Source organism: Pelophylax lessonae, assembly GCF_965119305.1.
Source record: "Pelophylax lessonae genome assembly, chromosome: 11".
Lineage (NCBI taxonomy): Eukaryota > Metazoa > Chordata > Amphibia > Anura > Ranidae > Pelophylax > Pelophylax lessonae.
The window spans coordinates 45,000,486-45,022,537 of NC_138778.1; the positions used below are offsets into that span (position 1 = coordinate 45,000,486).

At 45.5% G+C, this 22,052-nt stretch overlaps 1 protein-coding gene across 1 annotated transcript in view; it reads left to right on the forward strand.

Annotated features, from left to right (window-relative positions):
• The first annotated feature begins 464 nt into the window (after window positions 1-464).
• PIGU (phosphatidylinositol glycan anchor biosynthesis class U) overlaps window positions 465-22,052 on the forward strand; it is a 39,037-nt gene continuing 17,449 nt past the window's right edge. The window contains exons 1-6 of the mRNA XM_082271691.1: window positions 465-612; window positions 6,606-6,670; window positions 8,649-8,708; window positions 10,392-10,454; window positions 14,222-14,331; window positions 19,534-19,634. Coding sequence (XP_082127817.1) covers window positions 483-612; window positions 6,606-6,670; window positions 8,649-8,708; window positions 10,392-10,454; window positions 14,222-14,331; window positions 19,534-19,634 — 529 coding nt within the window. The 5' untranslated portion in view covers window positions 465-482. The remainder of the gene's footprint in view (window positions 613-6,605; window positions 6,671-8,648; window positions 8,709-10,391; window positions 10,455-14,221; window positions 14,332-19,533; window positions 19,635-22,052) is intronic.

Genomic DNA, 22,052 nt, shown 5'->3' on the forward strand with positions numbered 1-22,052 from the left:
CCTAAAACGTGTCTTTTACCATGCGTGGAAGAACAGCTTTGCCAGTGAAAGGGTTAACAATGGTGGCCTGCCTCTCTCACAGGTTTCCTCCTCCTCAGTATCACCGGTGTTCTGCCAAAAACTCCAAGGACGTTATTTCCGGGTACTGTACACCAGGAATAATTGGAGATTTCGGCCACACAATCTGTCAGAACACCGGCCAGTCATGTTCTATGAGAGGAGGGAGGACGTTCCCTCACTCACCGTCTATAAACATCTCGGCAAATTTGAGTTTTTGGCAGAACACCGTCTTGTCCCATCTCGGCCGCCGTACCTCAGCTTCTCCTGCCAATCCCGGAAGAGAGCGCTGGCGTCCCGCGGTGCACTCTGGGAAGTGTAGTCCTCCCTCCCGCCTCCTCTGTCATTGGGGCGGCTCATAGAACTACAATTCCCATGTTCTCCCGTGAGCCTCTACGCGACCTGGCCAGGCTGGGCTGGGGAAGATGGCGGCGCCTTTGGTGCTGGTGATGTTAGTGGCGGTGACAATCAGGGCTGTTCTGTTCCGCTCCAGCCTGGCCGCCTTCATCTCTGAGCGGGTGGAGGTTGTGTCCCCGCTCAACTCATGGAAGAGAGGTGAGGAGGATGCTGGGACAGGTGTGCTGGGGAGGGGTGTGAGCAGGGGGGGAGTGCGGACAGGTGTAGGGGGGAGGACAAGGGACAGACATAGGGAGAAATGGTGGGCAGGGAGGACGACAGGAAACATCATGGAGGAAGGATGACATGAAATCTGATGGGGGGGATGATGGGTGGAGACCTGGAGGATGGTGGCAGTGGGTGACATGGAGGATGGCGCGGGAAGGGGTGACATGGAGGATGGCGCGGGGTGACATGGAGGATGGCGCGGGAAGGGGTTACATGGAGGATGGCACAAGGGGGGGGGTGACATGGAGGATGGCGCGGGGAGGGGTGACATGGAGGATGGCGAGGGGTGACATGGAGGATGGTGTGGGGGGGTGACATGGAGGATGGCGCGGGGAGGGGGTGACATGGAGGATGGCGCGGGGAGGGGGTGACATGGAGGATGGAGCGGGGAGGGGTGACATGGAGGATGGAGCCGGGAGGGTGTGACATGGAGGATGGAGCCGGGAGGGTGTGACATGGAGGATGGAGCCGGGAGGGTGTGACATGGAGGGGGTGACATGGAGGATGGAGCGGGGAGGGGGTGACATGGAGGATGGAGGGGGTGACATGGAGGATGGAGGGGGTGACATGGAGGATGGAGCGGGGAGGGGGTAACATGGAGGATGGAGCGGGGAGGGGGTAACATGGAGGATGGAGCGGGGAGGGGTTGACATGTAGGATGGCGCGGGAAGGGGTTACATGGAGGATGGCGCGGGGAGAAGTGACATGGAGGATGGCGCGGGGAGGGGTGACATGGAGGATGGCGCGAGGGGGGGTGACATGGAGGATGGCGCGGCGAGGGGTGACATGGAGGATGGCTCGGGAAGGGGTGACATGGAGGGTGGCGCGGGGAGGGGTGACATGGAGGGTGGCGCGGGGAGGGGTGACATGGAGGATGGCGCGAGGGGGGGTGACATGGAGGATGGCGCCGGACGCCGGGGGTTGACATGGAGGATGGCGCCGGGGGGGGGGACATGGAGGATGGCGACAGTGGGTGACAGGGAAGATGAGGAAGAAACAATGGAGTGTGTGTGGGGGGGATAGTTTCTTGGATTACGTGCTGGGGGAAATCTGGGGAGCAGTAGGGAATATGAAGGTGATGGAGAGAAGAAGCTAGGGGTGCATAATGGGGGGGTGAATGCTAGATAGATTGTGTTGCGATTTGGTCAGGAGGACAATGGGGAGGGATGCTGCTTCTGGGGGACGAGAAGGAATTCTGGGGTCAGAAAATATCAGGAATATCCTGGAGACATGTATGTGTGCAGGGAGGACGTTTAGGACACACGTTTATATACTGGGTATAATGGCAAGCAAGGGAGGATCCCTATTGTAAGGGGAAGGGTGACCAGGATGCTTAAGAAGAGAATTGAAGGTCTTGGTTGTAGGCAGGGCAGATGATGAGGACTAGTATATGAGGGGGGTGGATGTAGAGATTTGGGCAGGGAGGCTATTGGGCACTATAGCAAGGATGACTGTAAAGCTGCGGGGGGGGGGGTGATAAGGGTGGCAGGAGTGAGCCCTGGGGACAGACAATAGGAGGATGCTGGAGAGGACTTTTGTTCAGGAATGTGGGGTGAGATGCTCAGGATAAGGTGAAGGGAAGCAGAGGACAAGGCTGGATCCAGCACAGCGGAGGACAGAAACAGAAGAGATGAATTCAGGGAGAAGTGAGGGAGTATAGACAGTAAAGAAGCTGGTTGGGTGTATTTGGGTAGAAGAGCGGAAGGATTGAGTGAAGAATGGGGGCATAAACATAGGGGGAGGATCCAGAGAGAGGCATTTTAAGGAGACCGGTTTAGGAAGGGAGTTTGCTGGGGCCATCAGGGAGGATGCTGTGTAGGGAAAGCCAGGAGGTGGCAACAAGTGGAAAACAGGTGTGGATGGAGGAGGATGCTGGGAAGTGTGGGAGAGGACAGGAAGGCTGAGGAAGAGAGTGTGGGGTAGAGGGACAGGGAGGCAGTGATGCTTAGGAGAAGAGCGTGACATGAGAAGGGTGACAGCGAGAGGAGTGTTGGAGAAGATATACACACTCAGGTTGAACTGGATAGATCAGTGTTTTTATGAAACCTTACCAGCTATGTAAGATGGGGGGGGGGGCAGAGGAGGATTCTGGATACAGTAGGGTAGATGTTGAGTCATGAGTAGGGGGGATAGGTACTTGGGACTGCAGAGAAGATGCTGAACATAGGAGATTGCAAAGGATGATGCCTGGGGGCGATGCTAAAAACGAAAGATGGGAGTTGCATATATTTTTCCTATGGCCAGCCTCTTCTATTCATCATATTTTTTGTTTTTCTTATCCCTGATTTGGGATCAGAAAGTCTTGGTTGCTATGGGTTGGCACGTCTGATATTGTAGTTTACACATTGACAACTTTATTGACAACTTTATGTCCCCCCTGAAGGATTCTTCATAGGATTCTAGAGTAAACCAATAGGGAATTCAGCTGCAGTTCAGCTTCTTCATGGTTTAGTGCAAAGGGGCAGATACCGCCTCGGGTTGGCAAATCGTGCCCTTGGAACCTCAGAGACATAAGCTAGTTGGTCACTTAACCACTCGGTACCGAGACAGAAGTGAAATCGGTTTTGGATGGGCTTCTGTATTAGTTTGCACAGTGTACAATAGATGTTCTGGTAACCATGGGGGTGCTTGGGCCAAACACAGGAAAGTGGGACGGATTTGTTTGGCCTCCTCTAGCTTCTCTTGAAACTTCACACTGGGTAATTTTTAACCACTTTACCACCGGAGGATTTTGCTGTCTTACGTCCAGGCCACTTTTTGCGATTCGGAACTGTGCGACTTTAACTGACAATTGCACGGTCATGCAACGCTGTACCCAAATGAAATTTACGTCCTTTTTTCCCCACAAATAGAGCTTTCTTTTGGTGGTATTTGATCACCTGTGCGATTTTTACTTTTTGCGCTATAAACAAAAAAAGAGCGACAATTTTGAAAAAATAATATTTTTCACATTTTTTTATATGAAATTCCCCCCAAAAAAATGTAAAAATCAAAAATTTTTTATCATTTTAGGCCAATTTGTTTTCTGCTACATATTTTTGGTAAAAAAAATCGCAATAAGCGTATTTTGACTGGTTTGCGCAAAAGCTATTGCGTTTACTAACTAAGGGAAAGATTTCTGTCATTTTTTGTTGTTTTTTTTTTTTTGTTTTTTTTTTTTTAACGAGTGATGGCGGCGATCTGCGTTTTTTTTTTTTTTTTTTTTTTTTTTTTTGCGGGACTGTGACATTGCGGCGGACAGATCGGACCCCTAACTGACATTTTTGACACTTTTGGGGGTACCAGTGACATTACTACAGTAATCAGTGCTATAAATATGCACTGTTACTGTAAAAATGACACTGGCATGGAAGGGGTTAATTTTTATTGGTGATCAAGGGGTTACTGTATGCCTGGTGCTTACTAACGTGTGTGGGGGGAGGGGACTATGTGACACAGGGACAGATCGCAGGTTCAGCTACGCTGAATCCTGCAATCTGACCCTGCCTGTCACTTAGGAGATCCGCCCGCTTTGTTTACAAAAGCGGGCGGATCTCCACACTTGATTCCCCGACGATCGGGGAAGAGCGGCGGTGATCACCGCCTCTCCTCCCCTGGCCCGACTCCCGCTGTGACTGAATACAGCGGGAGCGAGCCTCCGGCGGCGCGTGCGCACCGCAGAGAGAGGGGAATGTCTGGCGACGTAGGTCTACATCGTCAGACCTACAAGAGCCACTTTGCCGCAGTAGAGCTCTAGTGAGCAGCGGTAAAGTGGTTAAGGTGGGTTCTATATAGGATCCATTAAAACATGCTTTAAATTCCTCCTTAAAGCCAGCCATAGATGGTGTGAATCTTGGCCGGTTCAGGAGGAACTGGCTGAGATTCAAACCATGTATGGGCTTGCTGGTTGCACGCTTCAACTTTGGTGCAACCAACCTGTCGGATTTTACATGCCATTATTGCTAGCAGCTGTTCTAGCCCCTAGGAGAAGCCATCCCCGCCAGGAGAACTCAATGGCTCTGTGGGAGGGATTCCCCCATCAATACTAACTGTGTAGATGGGGGAATCAAGCGATCTTTCTTGCAGGAAAGAAAACAATCTCTGTCTATGGCTGGCCTTAGAGTCCGTGTGCCTCAAGTACTGAAACAGCACCTGCTTTCATTTGTTGCAGTGACACTGGTAAGATTTGTCTGCTTAAAGGAAATCCATCTATCACAAATCTGGGCAACACAAATAGAGCATGTTCTGAAAGATTACCACAAACTTCATGTACATATATTCCACAGAACCAGGGATTGTCCTATAAATGGTGACCTTGGCCAAGACGCATACCACTGACACAGTTGGTCCTTAACCACTTAAGCCCCGGAAGATTTTACCCCCTTCCTGACCAGGGGGTATTTTGCGATTCGGCACTGCGTGACTTTAACAGACAATTGCGCGGTCGTGCGACGCTGTACCTAAACGAATTTGACGTCCTTTTTTTCTCACAAACAGAGCTTTCTTTTGGTGGTATTTGATCACCTGTGCGATTTTTTTTTTTGATCACGCGCTATAAACAAAAAAAGAGCGTCAATTTTGCAAAAATAGCAATATTTTTCACATTTTTTTATATGAAATTCCCCCCCAAAAAAAAAGTAAAAATCAAAATTTTTAAAATTTTCGGCCAATTTGTTTTATGCTACATATGTTTGGTAAAAAAAATCGCAAAAGGCGTATTTTGATTGGTTTGCGCAAAAGTTATCGCGTTTACTAACAAAGGGAAAGATTTTTGTCATTTTTGTTGTTTTTTTTTTTTAACGCGTAATGGCGGCGATCTGAGATTTTTTTTTTTTTTGCGGTACTGCGACATTGGGGCGGACAGATCGGACCCTTGACTGACATTTGTGACACTTTTGGGGTTACCAGTGAACTTTCTACAGTAATCAGTGCTATACATATGCACTGTTACTGTAAAAATACACTGGTTGTGAAGGGGTTAACTTTATTTGGGAGGGAGGGGCTGTGTGTATCCCTAGGGGCGTGCTTTCTACTGTGATTGGCTGTGGCTTGAGCTGTAAGGACACTGATCAACGGATCTACATACTAGATCCGTTTGATCAGTGTCTTTACAGCGAGGAGAATGACAGGTGACTTGTTTACACAAGCTGCCTGACATTCTCCCTCTCCCCCGCCGATCGCCGAGTGACCGGGGGACATCGGGTCCGCTGGTCACACGCGCGGGGGGGGTCCGTGACCACGCGGGAGCGCGCCTCCGGGGGCGCGCGCTCGCTCCCTAGACCCTCACAAGCTAGTGACGTAGCCCTACGTCACTTTGCCTGTGAGGGGCTGACTGCCGACGTAGATCGGCGTTAGGCAGTCGGCAAGTGGTTAAAGTGATTGTAAACGATCACCTTGTAAAATTACCCATTCAGTGTAAAATACTGAAAGGCAAAACATTTTTGTATAGATATAAAAATACATTTATTTTTTAATAAGTGATCACATTCCCTTTATTCTCAGCTGCATAAGAGCTAGGGAGAGGAGAAGCAGCAGTACACTGAGCTTCCCAGTGAATGGCTGTGCAGCGCGGGCATGTCAGGACAAGCACATTGAGTTCCCAGCACAGCTAGCGAATTGACCAAGCTGTTTTCTCCTGCTTAGTGAGGCGAGTTTTTAAATAGGAAAACAAGGGGACTGGCAGGAACACCAGGGATTTCACACAAAGGAAGCAATGCAAAGGGAACAGAATACTTTCTCATACAAATACATGGCACAGCAGACACATCAAGAATTTGGAGTTTTGGGTTAACAGGACAGGAGAAGGCAGCATACAATGACCACAAATCTTTCAGAGATTCCACCCAGACTGATAGGATGCAGACCGATATAAGTAAACCATATAAACAGTTACAGTGTAAGTTTAGTCTGTATTACAGTTCCTTATTGTACCCTTTCTTCTACAGTTGTGGAGGGGATGGCCTTGTTGGATCTTGGCGTGTCACCATACTCAGGAGATGTCTTTCATGAAGTGAGTATCTGTAACATTAATATTTTTCAGTTCTCCCACAAATGCTTCTGGGTTGTAGGTCACTGATGCCAGTCTCCTGTTGCTGGACATGTAAGTTTAAATCTGAAACTGCATCCCCTTTCTGAGATCTGAGGAAGGGGATGTGTCCTCGAAACGCGTTATTATGCATGTTTCTTTTGTGAGTATTCAATTGGCTATTTGTCTTTTTTTTTTTTTTTTCTTTTATAATCTTGGGTAATGCACTAGGCGTTTGTGCTATGCAAATACATTAGGGGTGTTTGGGTTGCTTCTTCCTGGAGCATTAACAGATCTCAGTAGGACCTCCAGAGAAACGCAGCTCAAAAGCCATAGAATGATCTTTCAGGGTGCACAATTAAAGGCTAAGTTCACCTTTCCGACTTTGTTTCAAATGACACCCGTATTTGAAACCTGATCACATTCCCCAACCCACCACCCTCCCACTTATCTGAATTACAGGGTGCTTCTCCCCCTTTTTTTTTTTTTTTTTTCTTCTTCCTAATTTAGCTTGGCTGTGCATGGCTCTGTCTGCAGCTCTGTCATTCATTCAAATATCTGTTCAGAGGGATGTGTGAATGGAAAGACCACAAGTCTCACTAACTAAAGCCCCGTACACACGCAACGATTATCGGCCGATCGTCAGACTTTTATCCGAGTGGTGTTTTGTTGGTTGGAATGTGCCTAGACTGCACACGAATTTTCTCGGCCAACAAAATTCTACTTCAGAAGTGATGTCATGTGTTGGTTTGCTTTCTTTGTGTTCTTTCTTCTCTGAGCATGCCCAGACTTGCTCATCAGATTTTTCCCTGTCGAAATCGGTACTGACTGCGCGAAAATCGGCCGTTGTGTCGACGGCCAACAAAAATTTTATAGTCTGCACACCAGATTTTTTTTTGGCCGAAAAGTCGGAGTTGGTTGTCGGAAGCATCATACTAACAAGCCGAAAATTGGCAGATCGGACGTTGGCCGAAAATTCCCTGCCAATAATCGATGCGTGTGTACGGGGCTTTACACTAACGAGTCACATGACACCAGGGAGGGAAAATGGCCGATTGGGCCCAATTTGGATATTTTCACTTAGGGGTGTACTCACTTTTGTTTCCAGCGGTTTAGACATTAATGGCTGTGTGTTGAGTTATTTTAAGGGGACAGCAAATTTACACTGTTATACAAGCTGTACACTCACTACTTTACATTGTAGCAAAGTGTCATTTCTTCAGTGTTGTCACATAAAAAGATATAAAATATTTACAAAAATGTGAGGGGTGTACTGACTTTTTTGTGAGATACTGTATATGTGGCAGCAGGAAAAGTGGACTTTAATGCCCATATGCATCCACGGCGGCCTGTGGTTGTTTGCTGAGAGCTCACTGCGCGCTTCCAGCAAACTGACTGAGCTGTCACCGCTTCTGATCAGGAGTCAGTGGGGTAGGTTCCCAATCATGTGACCGCTAGAGCCAATCACAGTGGTCATATGGTAAAGAAGCCGTGCTGCTTCCTAGGCATTAAAGCCTGAATAAAGGGCCACTGGGTGCCTGTGTGAAGGGGTAACATTTTGCATTTTTGAATAGGAGACTGGGAAAAGGGATCTAAAACATTTTGGCTGCTCTTTCCCTGGACACTGACAGATATAATTGACATTGCAAAGGTGAATGTGGGAGGGCTGCTCCCAACCACAGAGGTCTGAAGCTGCAACTGGCAGCCACACTCCTGCATTCAGCCTAATACTTGTCTGGTGAGGGCGTCTCTTTAAGAAATACAGCCCAGTATATAACTTGCCTTCTTTTATCTGAAACATGAACTGGAAGCACAAAAAAAAAAGCCAATACATACTAGGTACTATTTTTAGGAAGTACTTACTAGGGGCTACAGTCTCTGTATTCTTTGTTTTAATTATTTGTTTGTCATGAGGAAAACCCATATGGTTTTTAAATACTCTGAATTGTCTTTTCTCCTACAGACTCCTCTCATCATCTATCTCTTCCATTTCCTTGTAGACTATGTAGAAATCGTGTATATGGTAAGTGAGCTCTTGGCTTTATCCCTTTTGCTGCCATAACAGTTGCTTGTTTTTCTTCCTAAATTATATATTTTCTGAAAGCAGAGACCCGTAGAATAAGGGTGCAGTAGTTGCATTTTCTTTATGACACATGATGTTCGTGCAATGGTTGACTTATGTATATCAGCAGCCACCGTGATCTTGTATTGTTTAAAGTGGAGTTCCACCCATTTTCATAAGTTTAGATTATGTAATCCCCTTTAAAAATACTTTTACCAATGGAAACTATTTATTTTTTTGTCTTCTTTATTCATCCGCACTTCCAGGTCCGGCCGCCTATAGACGATTGCGTCACTAGGCGATTCGCAAGGGCTGCTGGGATGTATCCCAGCAGCCCTTGCGAATTGCCTATTGATGAAATTATTACACCGGCACCAGCTGTACTCTGATGTATTGGATTGAGTCCGTGTTCCGCCCCGCCTCCTCTCAGTGAGCTCTACGGGATGTAATGCTTTCAGTCCGCGCTCACTGAGAGGAGGCGGGGCGGAGTGTAGACTCAAAGCAATACATCCCGTAGAGCTCACTGAGAGGAGGCGGGGCGGAGCGCGAACTCAAACCAATACATCCCGTAGAGCTCACTGAGAGGAGGCGGGGCAGAGTGTAGACTCAAAGCAATACATCCCGTAGAGCTCACTGAGAGGAGGCAGGGCGGAGCGCGAACTCAAACCAATACATCCCGTAGAGCTCACTGAGAGGAGGCGGGGCAGAGTGTAGACTCAAAGCAATACATCCCGTAGAGCTCACTGAGAGGAGGCGGGGCGGAGCGAGGACTCAAACCAATACATCCCGTAGAGCTCACTGAGAGGAGGCGGGGTGGAGCACAGACTCAATGCAATACATCCGAGTACAGCTGGTGCCGGTGTAATAATGCGAGATTTCGTCACTCAGCATAAAAAAAAAGCTATTCAGTCGAAAGGACTGCATGAGGACATACAATGCGATTAAAGGAGAAGCATTTTAACCTCAGGCAACGCAGGGGGTTCTTTACTGTTAGGGCCACAAGACTGTGGAATTCTCTACCACCGCAGGTGGTTTCTGCGGGAAGTATGGCTACTTTCAAAAGACTCTTGGACGTACATCTCATTGATCAGAACATTCAGGGGTATGAGAGATGATTACGGCCACACACACCTACACAGGTTGAACTGAATGGACTATTGTCTTTATTCAACCTCAACTACTATGTAACTATGTAACCCCCTCTGCTACTTAACTGACCAGATCAATATCCCAGGAGTTTACTGGACTTGATGCTATACTCTGATTAAAAAGTGTTCCTTTAATTTTTTTGAGCGGTGTATATAAAGCCTCATGCACATAGGCACAGAGGGCTGTGCAAAAAAAAAAAAAACAAAAACCGATTTCTCTGCCCAAGAGGTACAGGTATTGCAAACCAACAGCAGAATGCGGCTGTATGTTGGAAAGAGCAGATCCGAGCATATATATGCATGCAAGTACAGATCTGTGTAATGGGCGTAAATCTGTACCTGTACTGTGATCTGTGTTTACCAGCATTCAGCCGCATCCTGTTTTCTACGGTGTTCAGTGTGCATCTTAATGTAGTATCTGATATCTTTTAGTATTTTGTAATCAAGCATTATTTTTGTACATGGAATGTTAATTGACTGATTTGCTTCTCCTCAGTTTACAGATGCACTTACAGCTTTTGCACTTTATTTGGCTGTTCAAGAATATAACAAAGTATCGGTAAGAGATTTTATAATTGGTATCCTTTGTTTTATGGACTGTACTACCTTGACATTAATGTTTTACAGCATATGAATGGTTAAAGTGTCACTAAACCCAGAACCCTGCATTCACTATATCTGCTCTCCCACAGTACACAGAACATGGAAATTAAATTATTTTAGTAAATATAAACTACTAAATACCTTTTCTCATCAGCACTGTATAGCAGTCTTCTGACTTCTATGAGTGTCTGGTTAAAGCTTGTAGGAGGAGTTTCCATTCTCTTCTGACTGTCCTATGTGGCCCCTGATCCTCTGTCTGGACAGTGCTGATTTGCCCTGTGCTAATCACATGCATCCTCCCAAGAAAAAAAAAAAAACTCTCTAGCAATACACACCAAACTGAGCATGTGCAGGGTGCTTCCTAGGGCTCTGTGCTATCAGCAGATGGATTGGGGACAGTGGAGGATCAGAGAAGACAGGATCAAACAGCCTTTTTACACAATGCAGAGGATTAATTCCTTGGGTTCTACAGTGAGTATAACAAGCGTGCATCACTGCATATACAGACTGATTTTACTGTTATGAGTTTAGTAATGCTTTAATAGCTTCAAGATTGCCTGAACTTGAACAAGGAGATGCAGCTTCATGGGGCTGATGCTTTGCAGGCGCTGCCACAATTAAGCAGCATGTCTCATTTGGTGGGTTACATTCCCGTAAGCTACCAATTTAAGTGTATAGGGGTGTGTTGTAATCTTGTAGCAAGGGCTGCTGCACGGGAGAATGAGCCTATACATAATACAGTATTAAGGGGTAAGTCTATTGGATTCAGGGTTACTTTAAGGCTTTCCAGTCATTTTTGTGATTCCGAACACCTCGGTGCAGTCTGGAGAATATCCCAAGTTTCTGTTAGGGCTTGTTTACACTTGTGGCAACGACTGCCATGCTTCTGAGAAGCGATCTGTGATTGGATTGCTTTTCAGAGGCCTTTGACAGGCAGTGAGGAGGCAGTATGTCACTTCCTCACAGCCTGTTTTTAATCCAGTAAATGCCGCACAAAGCATTGCGACCACAACGTGTGTACATCCCCATCCGCTGCCTTTGTGGTTGGGGGCAGTAAAAATAATTGTGTACGAGAGGCATAAGAGATCAGGAATTCAGTGATGTCACCTTCCCACACCCCGAGCCTGTGGAGGAGATGCAGGATACTAAGTCATCCTGTCAGCACATGCAGCTTCTAATATTGTTCTTCCCTCTCCGAGTCTGGGTGCTGCTGTGTGGGGAGATGACAGAAGCTAAAATCAGGACGGATTCAGGTACTTATGCTAGTTGTATGTGAAAATGCACTTAAATCTGAGAATTACACAGCTGCACCAAATTATGCTTTTATTATTCCTTGGTTTCCAGCTTCAAGGCTCATTCACATCTATGGGGGGGCGGGCTGGTGAATCCCACCATTGAAACGCACGTTTACCACCTCCCAACCAATACGCCCTTTAGCAGCAGAGGCAGTAGCTGGGGGTGCACATATGTCGGGGCAAGAATTCTACCCCCTGTTGCTTTTGGCGGGTGTTGCGCTTGCTGAGCGCGACCCATTCAAGTGAAAAGGGGCCCCTCTGCAAGCGCTCCACAATCACGTGCAATGCACATGGTTTGCGGAGCATTAGGCCCCTTTCATACAGGCGGACCGTTCAGATCCGCTTGTCGGTTTTTCTGGCAGATCTGAACGGATGTCCCATGCATCTCTATGGGGCATTGGATGTCAGCGGAGACATGTCCTCTGACATCCGATCCAATCCGTCAAATCTGGACGGATGGAAACCCTATTTTCTATCCGTCCAGTGGATCGGATGAGAACGGACAGACGGTCCGTTCCCATCTGATTTCCCCATAGAGAACAGCGGGACCTGACAGCTCTGTCTCCGCACACAGCGCGGAGACACAGCTGCCCATCCGCCTTCTCAGTGGGGGATCAGCGGATAGATCCCCCCCTCCCCCCCCCCCCCGCTGAGAAAAACGGTGTCCGCTGACGGACTCCCCTGTCTGAAAGGGGCCTTAGTGTGGGGTTCAAGGGGTTAAAGTAGGCGCCTCCTTCCTGCAACTTCTCCCAATGCCTCCTCACTGCCTGTCAAATGCTCTCTGAAGAGTAATCTAAGTGCAGATTGCTCTTTAAAGACCAACACTAGTGTGAATGAGCCTTTAAAGAGATGTTCCAGCTGGGGAAAAAAATGAAAAGTCAGCAGCTACAAATAGTGTAGCTGCTGACTTTTATTATATAGACACTTACCTGTGCAGGGAGCCCGCGATGTCAGCACCCCAGCCGATTTTCTGATCAGCTCCCGGGTGCTGCCACCGCCATTTGTTCTAAGGGAAACCGGCAGTGAAGCCTTGCGTCTTCACAGCCAATTCCTTACTGTGCATGCACGAAGCGCGCTGCGCATTCTAATTGACTCGGACGGGGGAAGGAGAAAAGGGACGGTGCCACGGTGCTGTCTCCCGCAAGTGGGGAAGGGTACCTGTCAAAAACAGGTACCCGTGCCCCCCTCCTCCCCGAAAGGTGCCAAATGTTGCACCGGAGGGGGGGGGGGGAGTAAGCAGATGAGCGGAAGTTCAACTCTCGGGTGGAATCTTGTATAGAGTGGGAAAGTATCAGAACTCCTTTTTGGTTCTATTGGTATCTGGGGCCCCCATTGGAAAGATTTTTAATTACTGTTTTGGGCACAACTTCTTACCAGATAGGAAGTGAGGGAAAATCTACACCAGAGAAACAAACAACAATAAAAAGCTGACAGGGACTCTATTAGTACCTTACAGCAGTGGTCCTCAACTCCGGTCCTCGGGGCCCACTAACATTCCAGGTTTGCAAGATAACTAAATTACATCACAGGTGATCTCATTTGCTGCTCAGTGATTGCAGTATTCTAGTCTGCATCTCCCCAAGGTAATACTTAAAATCTGGCCTGTTAGTGGGCCCTGAGGACCACTGCCTTACAGGAGTAACAGGACTAAAAAAAAAATGTTTTACTTCTGTCTGTGTTGTGATTGGAGAGTTTCCTTCACTTCTTTTGCCATGAAAAAGGTTGTCACCAGGGGCAGCGAAAAAGGAAAAAATCTCTCTAATGAACCCCTGGATTGCAGTTAAATCTGACCAGGATTCGAATCCTTCACCGCTCCACCCAAAACTAAAATAACTGGCTGTACATACACTAAAGGAGATTTTACACAAGCTGCCTAGAAGTTTAATTAAAGCTGAACTGCCAGGGATAAATGCTAACTTTTTTTGTCTTGGAGAACAATAAAAAGCACTTCTACTTTCCATATTACTCGCTTCCTGGACAGCCTGTGCTCTCTTCTTCCCTCTGACACTTCTGGTTCTGTGTGGGCTCATGGCATCCTCACCTACAATGCACTACTGCTGGCCCTGCATTGTACGTGATGACATCAGAGAGCAACCAACAGATGGCTCCCCAAAGAAAAGTGGTTTTAGGGGACTGGTCATATAGAGGAGTCTGCAAAAGAAAGGTAGTAAGTAAAATTGCATTTAAAGTACCCATGTACTGGACCCATATGATCTGATTCCACAGTTCACACTACGTTCTGTAAACTGATTTCGGGGTGTCATTAACTTTGACACCTGCAGTGGTTCACAGAGCACAGTGTGAACTGCCTGCGATTCTGATGCGATTGGGGGAGCCGCACAGGAATTGCTGTGGTTCCTGCACCGCATCAATGTGAACCCAGTTTTATGGTCATGATTAATGTTAATAATTGTTATTTTATTCACAGTTCAAGCAGCAGAAACTGTACTTGGAACTTAAGAAGTATTCACCAGGAGCCGTAGAAATCCTCAGAGTACCGACTGAAATGTACTATATTCCACTAAAAGTGGCAATATTGTAAGTCTTTTTCTTTTATATATGCTGACCTGACCCACTGCTTTACACTTTAAAGGGTTTGTAAAGGTTCATACTTTTCTCTTCTCCGTTCCCGCCCCCCCTCCTGTAGCAAACTGCTGGCTCTAGGGGCAACGTGTGTGCTCACTCCTCCTGTGTGTCCATGAGACACAGAGAGTGCGGCTCTGCCCCACCCCCTTCTTACTGGCTGTGATTGAAAGCAGTGGGAGCCAATGAACATATTATCTCAGTACGATTTGTCAAAGATGTCACCAGATCTCTAATAATGTTCTGGAGTCAGGACAGGCTCCTGATCATGTGACCACTGTGGCAGCCGATTGCAGACCCCCCCCCCCCCCCCCCCAGGCATAATTGCCCAGTTTACAGAATGGGATTGGGAAAACATGGACTTTACTGGCACAGGTATATAAAATATAGCATTTATTGTTGGCAGATTAAAATGTTAAACAAGTAAATGGCAAACAATTGCCAACACATACAAATAATCAAAAAGAAAAGGGGGGGAAAAAGAAAATACAGAAAACAGGTAATTCCAAACTACCACATTATACAATAAACATGTAAATATACCAAGACTCTGTGACATAAACCATAAGGTAAATATTCCCCAAAGGGAGGCGTAGAGATACCACATCCCAGGGATCTGTAAATAGGATTGTCAGAGGTAGATGGAGTGTGAGCCAGACTGACATGTTTCCCAGATATGCTTCATCTGGAGCTCTGGTTCATCGCTCTGTAAAGGTGTGGGCAGATGCCAAGTCCTGCTGGAAAATGAAATCGGCATCTACATAAAGCTGGTCAGCAGAGGGAAGCAAGAAATGCTCTAGAGTTTCCTGGTAGAGGGCTGCGCTGACTTAGGACTTGCTAAAACACAGTGGACCAACACCAGCCGGTGACATGGCTCCCCAAATCATCACGGACTGTGGGCAATTTTGCATATCATTCGGAAATCAAGGTCTCAGAGTCTGGAGGAAGAGTGGAGAGGCACAGAATCCAAGTTGCATAAAGTCCAGCGGGAATGTTTCCAGAGTCATTGAGTATTTGGGGAACGATGTCATCTGCTGGTGTTGGTCCACTGTGTTTTATCATGTCCATAGTCAGCTCAGCCCTCTGCCAGGAAATTCTAGAGCACTTCATGCTTCCCACTGCTGACCAACTTCATGGAGATGCTAATTTAATTTTCCAGCAGGACTTGGCATCTGCCCACACTGCCAAAAGTACCAATATCTGGTTTGATGATCATGGTATCACTGTGCTTGATTGGCCAGCAAACTTGCTTGACCTAAACCCCATAGAGAATCTGCGGGGTGTTGTCAAGAGGAAGGTGAGAGACACCAGACCCAACAATGTAGATGAGCTGAAGGCCACTATCAAAACAACCTGGGTTTCCATAACACCTCAGCTGTGCCACAGGCCACATGCAAAAAGAGCCCCGGCCAAGTATTGAGTGCATACTATACTGTACATGGACATACTTTTCAGTTAGCCAACATTTCTGTATTTACAAATCACTTTTTTTTTTTTTTTTTTATTTATTTTTTTTATTGGCCTTATGTAATCTAATTTTCTGAGATACTGAATTTTGGGTTATTACTAGCTGTAAGCCATAATCCTCAAAAGTAAAAGAAAAAAAATGCTTGAAATATCACTGTGTAATCCATCTATATAAAATATGAGTTTAATTTTTTTTTAAATTGAATTACTTAAAATAACTTTTTGATGAGATGCACCTGTATATTAGAATTTTCATGTACTTTTCTGCATACTACTAATTGCGGTGATCAGTGACATACAATGAGACTGCAATACTGTGGTGGGCAATCTGACGATGGGGGGCAACTGACTGACATCACCATGAGCGCACCCTAAACCTGGAAGCAGGCAGTGACGTATGGGTATGTCACTTTGCTTGCTTGTCTGCAGTACATTGTGGGCAGGTATTTTATTTTTATTTTTTAAGTCAGGTAGACTGTATAAGGTCCCTTTCACACTTGTGCGGCCTAGCCGCTTCTTTTTGCCATGATTTTGACTGGACTTAAAGCAATGCCTGTGTAATCTTGAGATCGATGGACCTCAAAACTCATCCAAGTTGGACCAAAGTAGTGCAGGGACTACTTTGAAGTCGCTGCGACATGAAGTGACACAGATATGAACGATACTCATTGGAAATCATGGAGTACAACTTGCCATGCGACTTTGCAGTCCCGAGTCGCACAAGTGTGAAAGGGGCCTTAGGCATACCGGGGTAAATTTTTAATATAGCTGGGCAGTAGTAGAAGCTCTACTACAAAAGGGAAATGCATCTACACTGCTAAGACCGCTAAACAAACTCTAACTACACATTAAAAGCAAGTGAGGTTTCTGACTAGTGACAATCCTCCAGACTTTGCCTTAAAAACCTTCCTAATTGGGCCCTCTCTCAAGATGGCAGCTTCCTTGGCTAAAAACGATAGGAGGGTTTAGTTCCCCTTTATTTGAATTTGTTTTCCTAACAGAACAGGTCTTGTTTAAAGCATAACTAAACCCATTAATTTAACGCATTCACAAAGCCATTAAATCCAAGGCATGCTGTGAACGATAAAGGTCACAGCTGTTTGGGCTATCAAAAGAATTGTCAAGCCATCAAATGGCTGGTGTCATAACTATTCACGTGCAGCACCATAGCAGCTGCAGATAAAACAGAGGCCAAGATTGCATCTTCCTTGGCTGTAAAGGTTAGGAGGGCTTAGTTCTGATTTAGCTGATTATATTCATGTATCCTGACCGAAATCTTTTTAAAATGATAGGTTATCTTTAAATTTTGGAAATCTGGTTTATTTAAAAGGTGAATCCTGCTCTACCCACTAATATATCCAGTCCAATAGTTAAAAGGTAAGGAAATACTTTTGTCTAGGGTTGTCTGTTATAGCCTAATTGGAAGAGACACCTTCAGCCTGTTTATATAGTTGAGCAGCAGAGCCTAGGAAGGATCAGATAATGACCATTATTATAATTTTTCTAGCTATAGGTCAGGCATGTCTAAAGTCCGGCCCGCAGGCCAATTGCGGCCCCCAAGGCTGCTTTAATACGGCCCCACAGGTAATTTTGAAAAATCTTTTGTTGTGGCCCCTGTAAAACCCCGAGTGCTGCTCAGGACCACTGGGATCTCTGGGTTTTTCAACGCCCATCTTACTTTTGAATACACTGTTGTTAACACCCACCGCCCGTCACCACTAGCTTTATATCCCTTGCTCAATATGGCCTCAGACTTAACCTGATAAGGGAGCACTAAAAAACTCAAATAAATTTGGCGCTAGTATAACAGAACCAGCGCCCTCTCCATGATAACTGGCATAACACCTGTTTAGATTTGTCATCTATGTGACGAAATGGAAAAGTATGCCGTTTGCAATAAACTTTGCATAAAATAGTTAATTTGCATTTAGTTTTAATGGTCCAAAGAATGTCTGGCAAAATGGTCGGCCCTCACGCATGTTCACTTCATCAAATCTGGCCCTCTTTAAAAAAAGTTTGGACACCCCTGCGTATAGGTGGTCTATGAGTTCTCACATACCTGTTTTTGCTAGGTAATTCCTTTTTAGAACATTTGACTACCCTCTAATGTGCTTTTAGGGCTGTAGAGCGCATGGTTCCTTACTCTACATTTGGACCTACCCCAAGGTGATCCCCTTTTGGACACAGCTATGATTAGAACTGTACTGAGCATATCCCTAGCCCATACACAAGCTTATCACAGCTCTTTCTAAGAACCAGGGGCGATTAGTGGATTTTGTTTTCTTGGCGGCTCGCCAGACACTTGTCAAGGCCTGGCAACCTTTTTAGAACATTTGACCACCCTCTAATTTGCTTTCGGAGCTATAGAAAACGTTGTACTTTACTCCACATTTGGTGGACCTGCCTTAAGGCATTAACGCTTTTGGACCCAGGTGTACACTATGATTAGAGCTGTACTGAGCATATCCCTAACCTGTAACCCATACACAACCTATCATAGCTCTAGGAACCAAAGGAGATTAGTGAGTTTTGTTTTCTTGGGGGATCGGCAGACACTGGCCAAGGCCTGGCAACATTTTCTCAACCTAGCTGAGGTTAAATGACGACTCAAGGGGACTATGGTGCATGAGAAGCTCTTCTCTATTCTGAATGACACACATGCTAAATTTGTGAGGGCATGGGAACCATGGATCACTTATGGCGCTTTTCCACTGCATGGAACTGAACGGTTCTGCTCGCTTTTGTGCTTTTCCACTGCTGGTACTGCATGGTACGGTGTAGGAACGGTTCGGTACGGTACGGCGGCGCTTTTCCACTGCGTGGAACCGAACGGTACGGCTCTCTAAAACAGTACCACCTCGATTGTGGTTCCAAGAGGTACCATATCCCACAAGCCCTTGCATGCAGTCACTACTAGCCACTGATTGGTCAGAGAAAACCACCCTGTTGTTATCCCACCCACTTAACTTTAGTACTACTTTAGTGGAAAAGCAAACCATACCGAACCGTTCCAACACCGTACCATGCGGTACCAGCAGTGGAAAAGCAAACCGGGCCGAGTAGAGCCGAGCCAGTACTTGCAGTGGAAAAGTGCCATTATAATGACAGTTTGAACCTGGACCACTTCTTACTTATGACTTGATGAACTTCATGCAGCTTTCAGCTGTGGACATGTTGATGTATCCTGTTCACTTCCCCTCCTTCCTTTTCTCTATTTGCTCTGTTCTCCTTTTCATCTTTCAGCTCCTTCAGTCACTTTTGTTTGCTTGCTCGATAAGTGGTGCTTAAGTCCTCTCCTCCCCTTGATTGTGGGCTGTCCTTGTTAAATTGGAGGCACAGACCCTGTGTAGTAGGGCTGTTCCCTTGGCATATGCATTCCTACAATCTGGCTATACTCAGTCTATCTGATATTATTGTGACAGTGACTTCCTTATTTTGATTTGCCTTCGATATCTCTGGCCTACTTGTCCACTCCATTTTCACCTCCTCATTTGTACTCCCGTTTTTTTGCACTGTTATCTTGTGCTGTTTAAAATATTTGAAAAACCTTAATAAATATCTTTGTAAAAGAAAATGTGGCTACCATGGGGGTAGAGGCCAGAGGTTCGTGAGGTTGCCCTGTATCTATTTTGAAAGCTTTACCAGTGAAAAAGATGAAACAAAGTTAATACAAGTTTTGTTTTCTTGCAGCTATTTGTTGAATCCATATACTATTTTATCCTGCGTGGCCAAATCTACCTGTGCCATCAATAATGCAATCATTGCCTTGTTTATCTTGGCTACCGTGAAAGGTGAGTCTCGTTTTTGTATAGATTTAACTTTGAGGGCTGATGTTGGAATAAAAACTTTTTAGAATCTGTTTTCCTTTTACAAATCTGAACTGCCTACATGACGGTTGAATAATTGTTCATAGGTTATATTTTTAGCTAAGCCATAACCCACACCTTGATTTTCAAAGTGTCAAGCCACTAAAACATAATTGTACTTCTTGATGTAGACCTATTAAATCACTATTTTATTTTTTTGGGGACTCCTTTTACAGGCTCTCCCATTGTAGATCCCCCCCCCCCCCACCTTACAAGAAAGTCTCATTCTTCATAATATAACAGTAGGAGTCTCTCTTTCTGCACTGTTTAGTGTATGTGTGTGTATATATATATATATATATATATATATATATATATATATATATATTGTAATAAAAAATACTACAGGGGGGTAGTTGGCTACTACTAAGCTGACCATACATGGCTCTGTTTTTTTTGTTCAGCCAGCAGACTGAACAAAAATAACAAAAGATGGAACTGATTTCCCTCATTCAGACATTCAAGGTGGATGGGGGAATCTATACTGCTGTGTCATTGTATTTTAATAGCAGGACTACACTGATCAGTGCTGCAGCTGATCAAAGCACAATTTTCCATCAAGCACGTTTATGAGAAAGTAATCAATAGATTAACTTCTCATCAGTGGGAAGAGCCATAGATGGATTGAAATTTAGCCGGTCCCCTGCTAAAACTGGCTGAATGTCAATCTGTCTCTGGCCAGCTTTAGTAACATGAAGTTGATGGGAAAATGGATGGAGCCAAATACAGGGCAATCTTAGAAGAAAACCTATTTGAGTCTGCAAAAGACTTGAGATCAGGCTGGAGGTTCACCTTTCAGCAGGGCGACCATAAATATACTGCTAGAGCTACAATGGAATGGTTTAGATCAAAGCCTATTCATGTGTTAGAATGGCTCAGTCAAAGTCGAGACCTAAATCCAATTGACAATCTGTGGCAAGACTTAAAGATTGCTGTTCTCAGATGCTCTACATCCAATCTGACAGAGCTTGAGCTATTTTACAAAGAATAATGGGCAAAATGTCACTCTCTAGATGTGGAGACATCCCCAAAAGGACTTGCAGCTGTAATTGCAGTGAAAGTTGGTTCTACAAAGTATTGACTCGGGGGCTGAATACAAATGCACATCGCACTTTTCAGATATTTGTAAAAAGAAATGTTAAAAACCATTTATAATTTTCCTTCCACTTCACAATTTTGTGCCACTTTGTGTTGGTCTATCATATATCCAATAAAATACATTTAAGTTTTTGGTTGTAACATGTGGAAAATTTCAAGGGGTATGAATACTTTCAAGGCACTGTATGAGACCTTTTAGCTGCAAGACAAAGCTACTCTCAAAGTGGAAGTAAACTTCAATTGATTTGTTTGTACGTATAGGTAAGCCTATAATAAGGCTTACCTATAGGTACTGTAAATATCTCCTAAACGCGACTGTTTAGGAGCTATTTACTGCATATCCAGCTGATGACCTCATCGGCGCATGCACTCTGAAGGCACAGGGCTCTGCCGTTTCTTCAGAGCCCTGTGCCATGACTGCGTGCATACGCGGGAGTGACATCATGCTGCTTGGGCCAGTCACACAGCCGTAGTCCGTGGACCCAGAAGGGAGATGGGCAAAGATGGATGAAGTCTCCAGCAGTGACAACCAGGGCTTTGTTTTCAGGCAAGTTTCACATAATGTGCTGTTCTCTGAATGTGACACAAAGATGATCACAACTCTATACATTATTGAGAGTATATTGCACTCCTTTTTAAATTATTCTCTTTGGTCTACGTCCTGACCCATTATGTGCATGGTGTTGCAGAGGCATGGGTGATCTCATATATTTACTGTGGAGGTGCCCAAAGCTCCACAGGTACTGGGATTTCATTGTTACTACCATTAATAGTATTTTTCGAGTGACTGTACCTGCTGATCCCAAACCATGTGTTCCTAGCATTCTTGATGATGTAGTGCAGGACATTTATGTCGGAGAGGCAGTGTCTAGTCAAGAGCCATTTTCCAGGCCTATAAACTTTTCCTACTGAATTGGATTTCGCAGTCCTCTCCCACATCTTAGATGTGGATTGACCATACGGGAGTAATGCTTAGAATATGAGCATTTGATATATCAACACAGGGGTAACCCATCTAAATTTGAAACCGTGTGGGGAGATTGGTTGGCCACACCAGGTTTTGCTCCAGTAGATTTAATACTGGGCAGATTACTACTGTAACTTCAAGGGGTTCATAGAAGTGAAATCTTGTACTATGGGGAGGCGGTGCAGGTGAGAGTTATCCTATAATCGGGGCTCAAAATTTCTAGTCCTTAGCTACTAGCCAGGCCTTAAGGGTTACTCGCCACCAGTTGCCCCACCCAA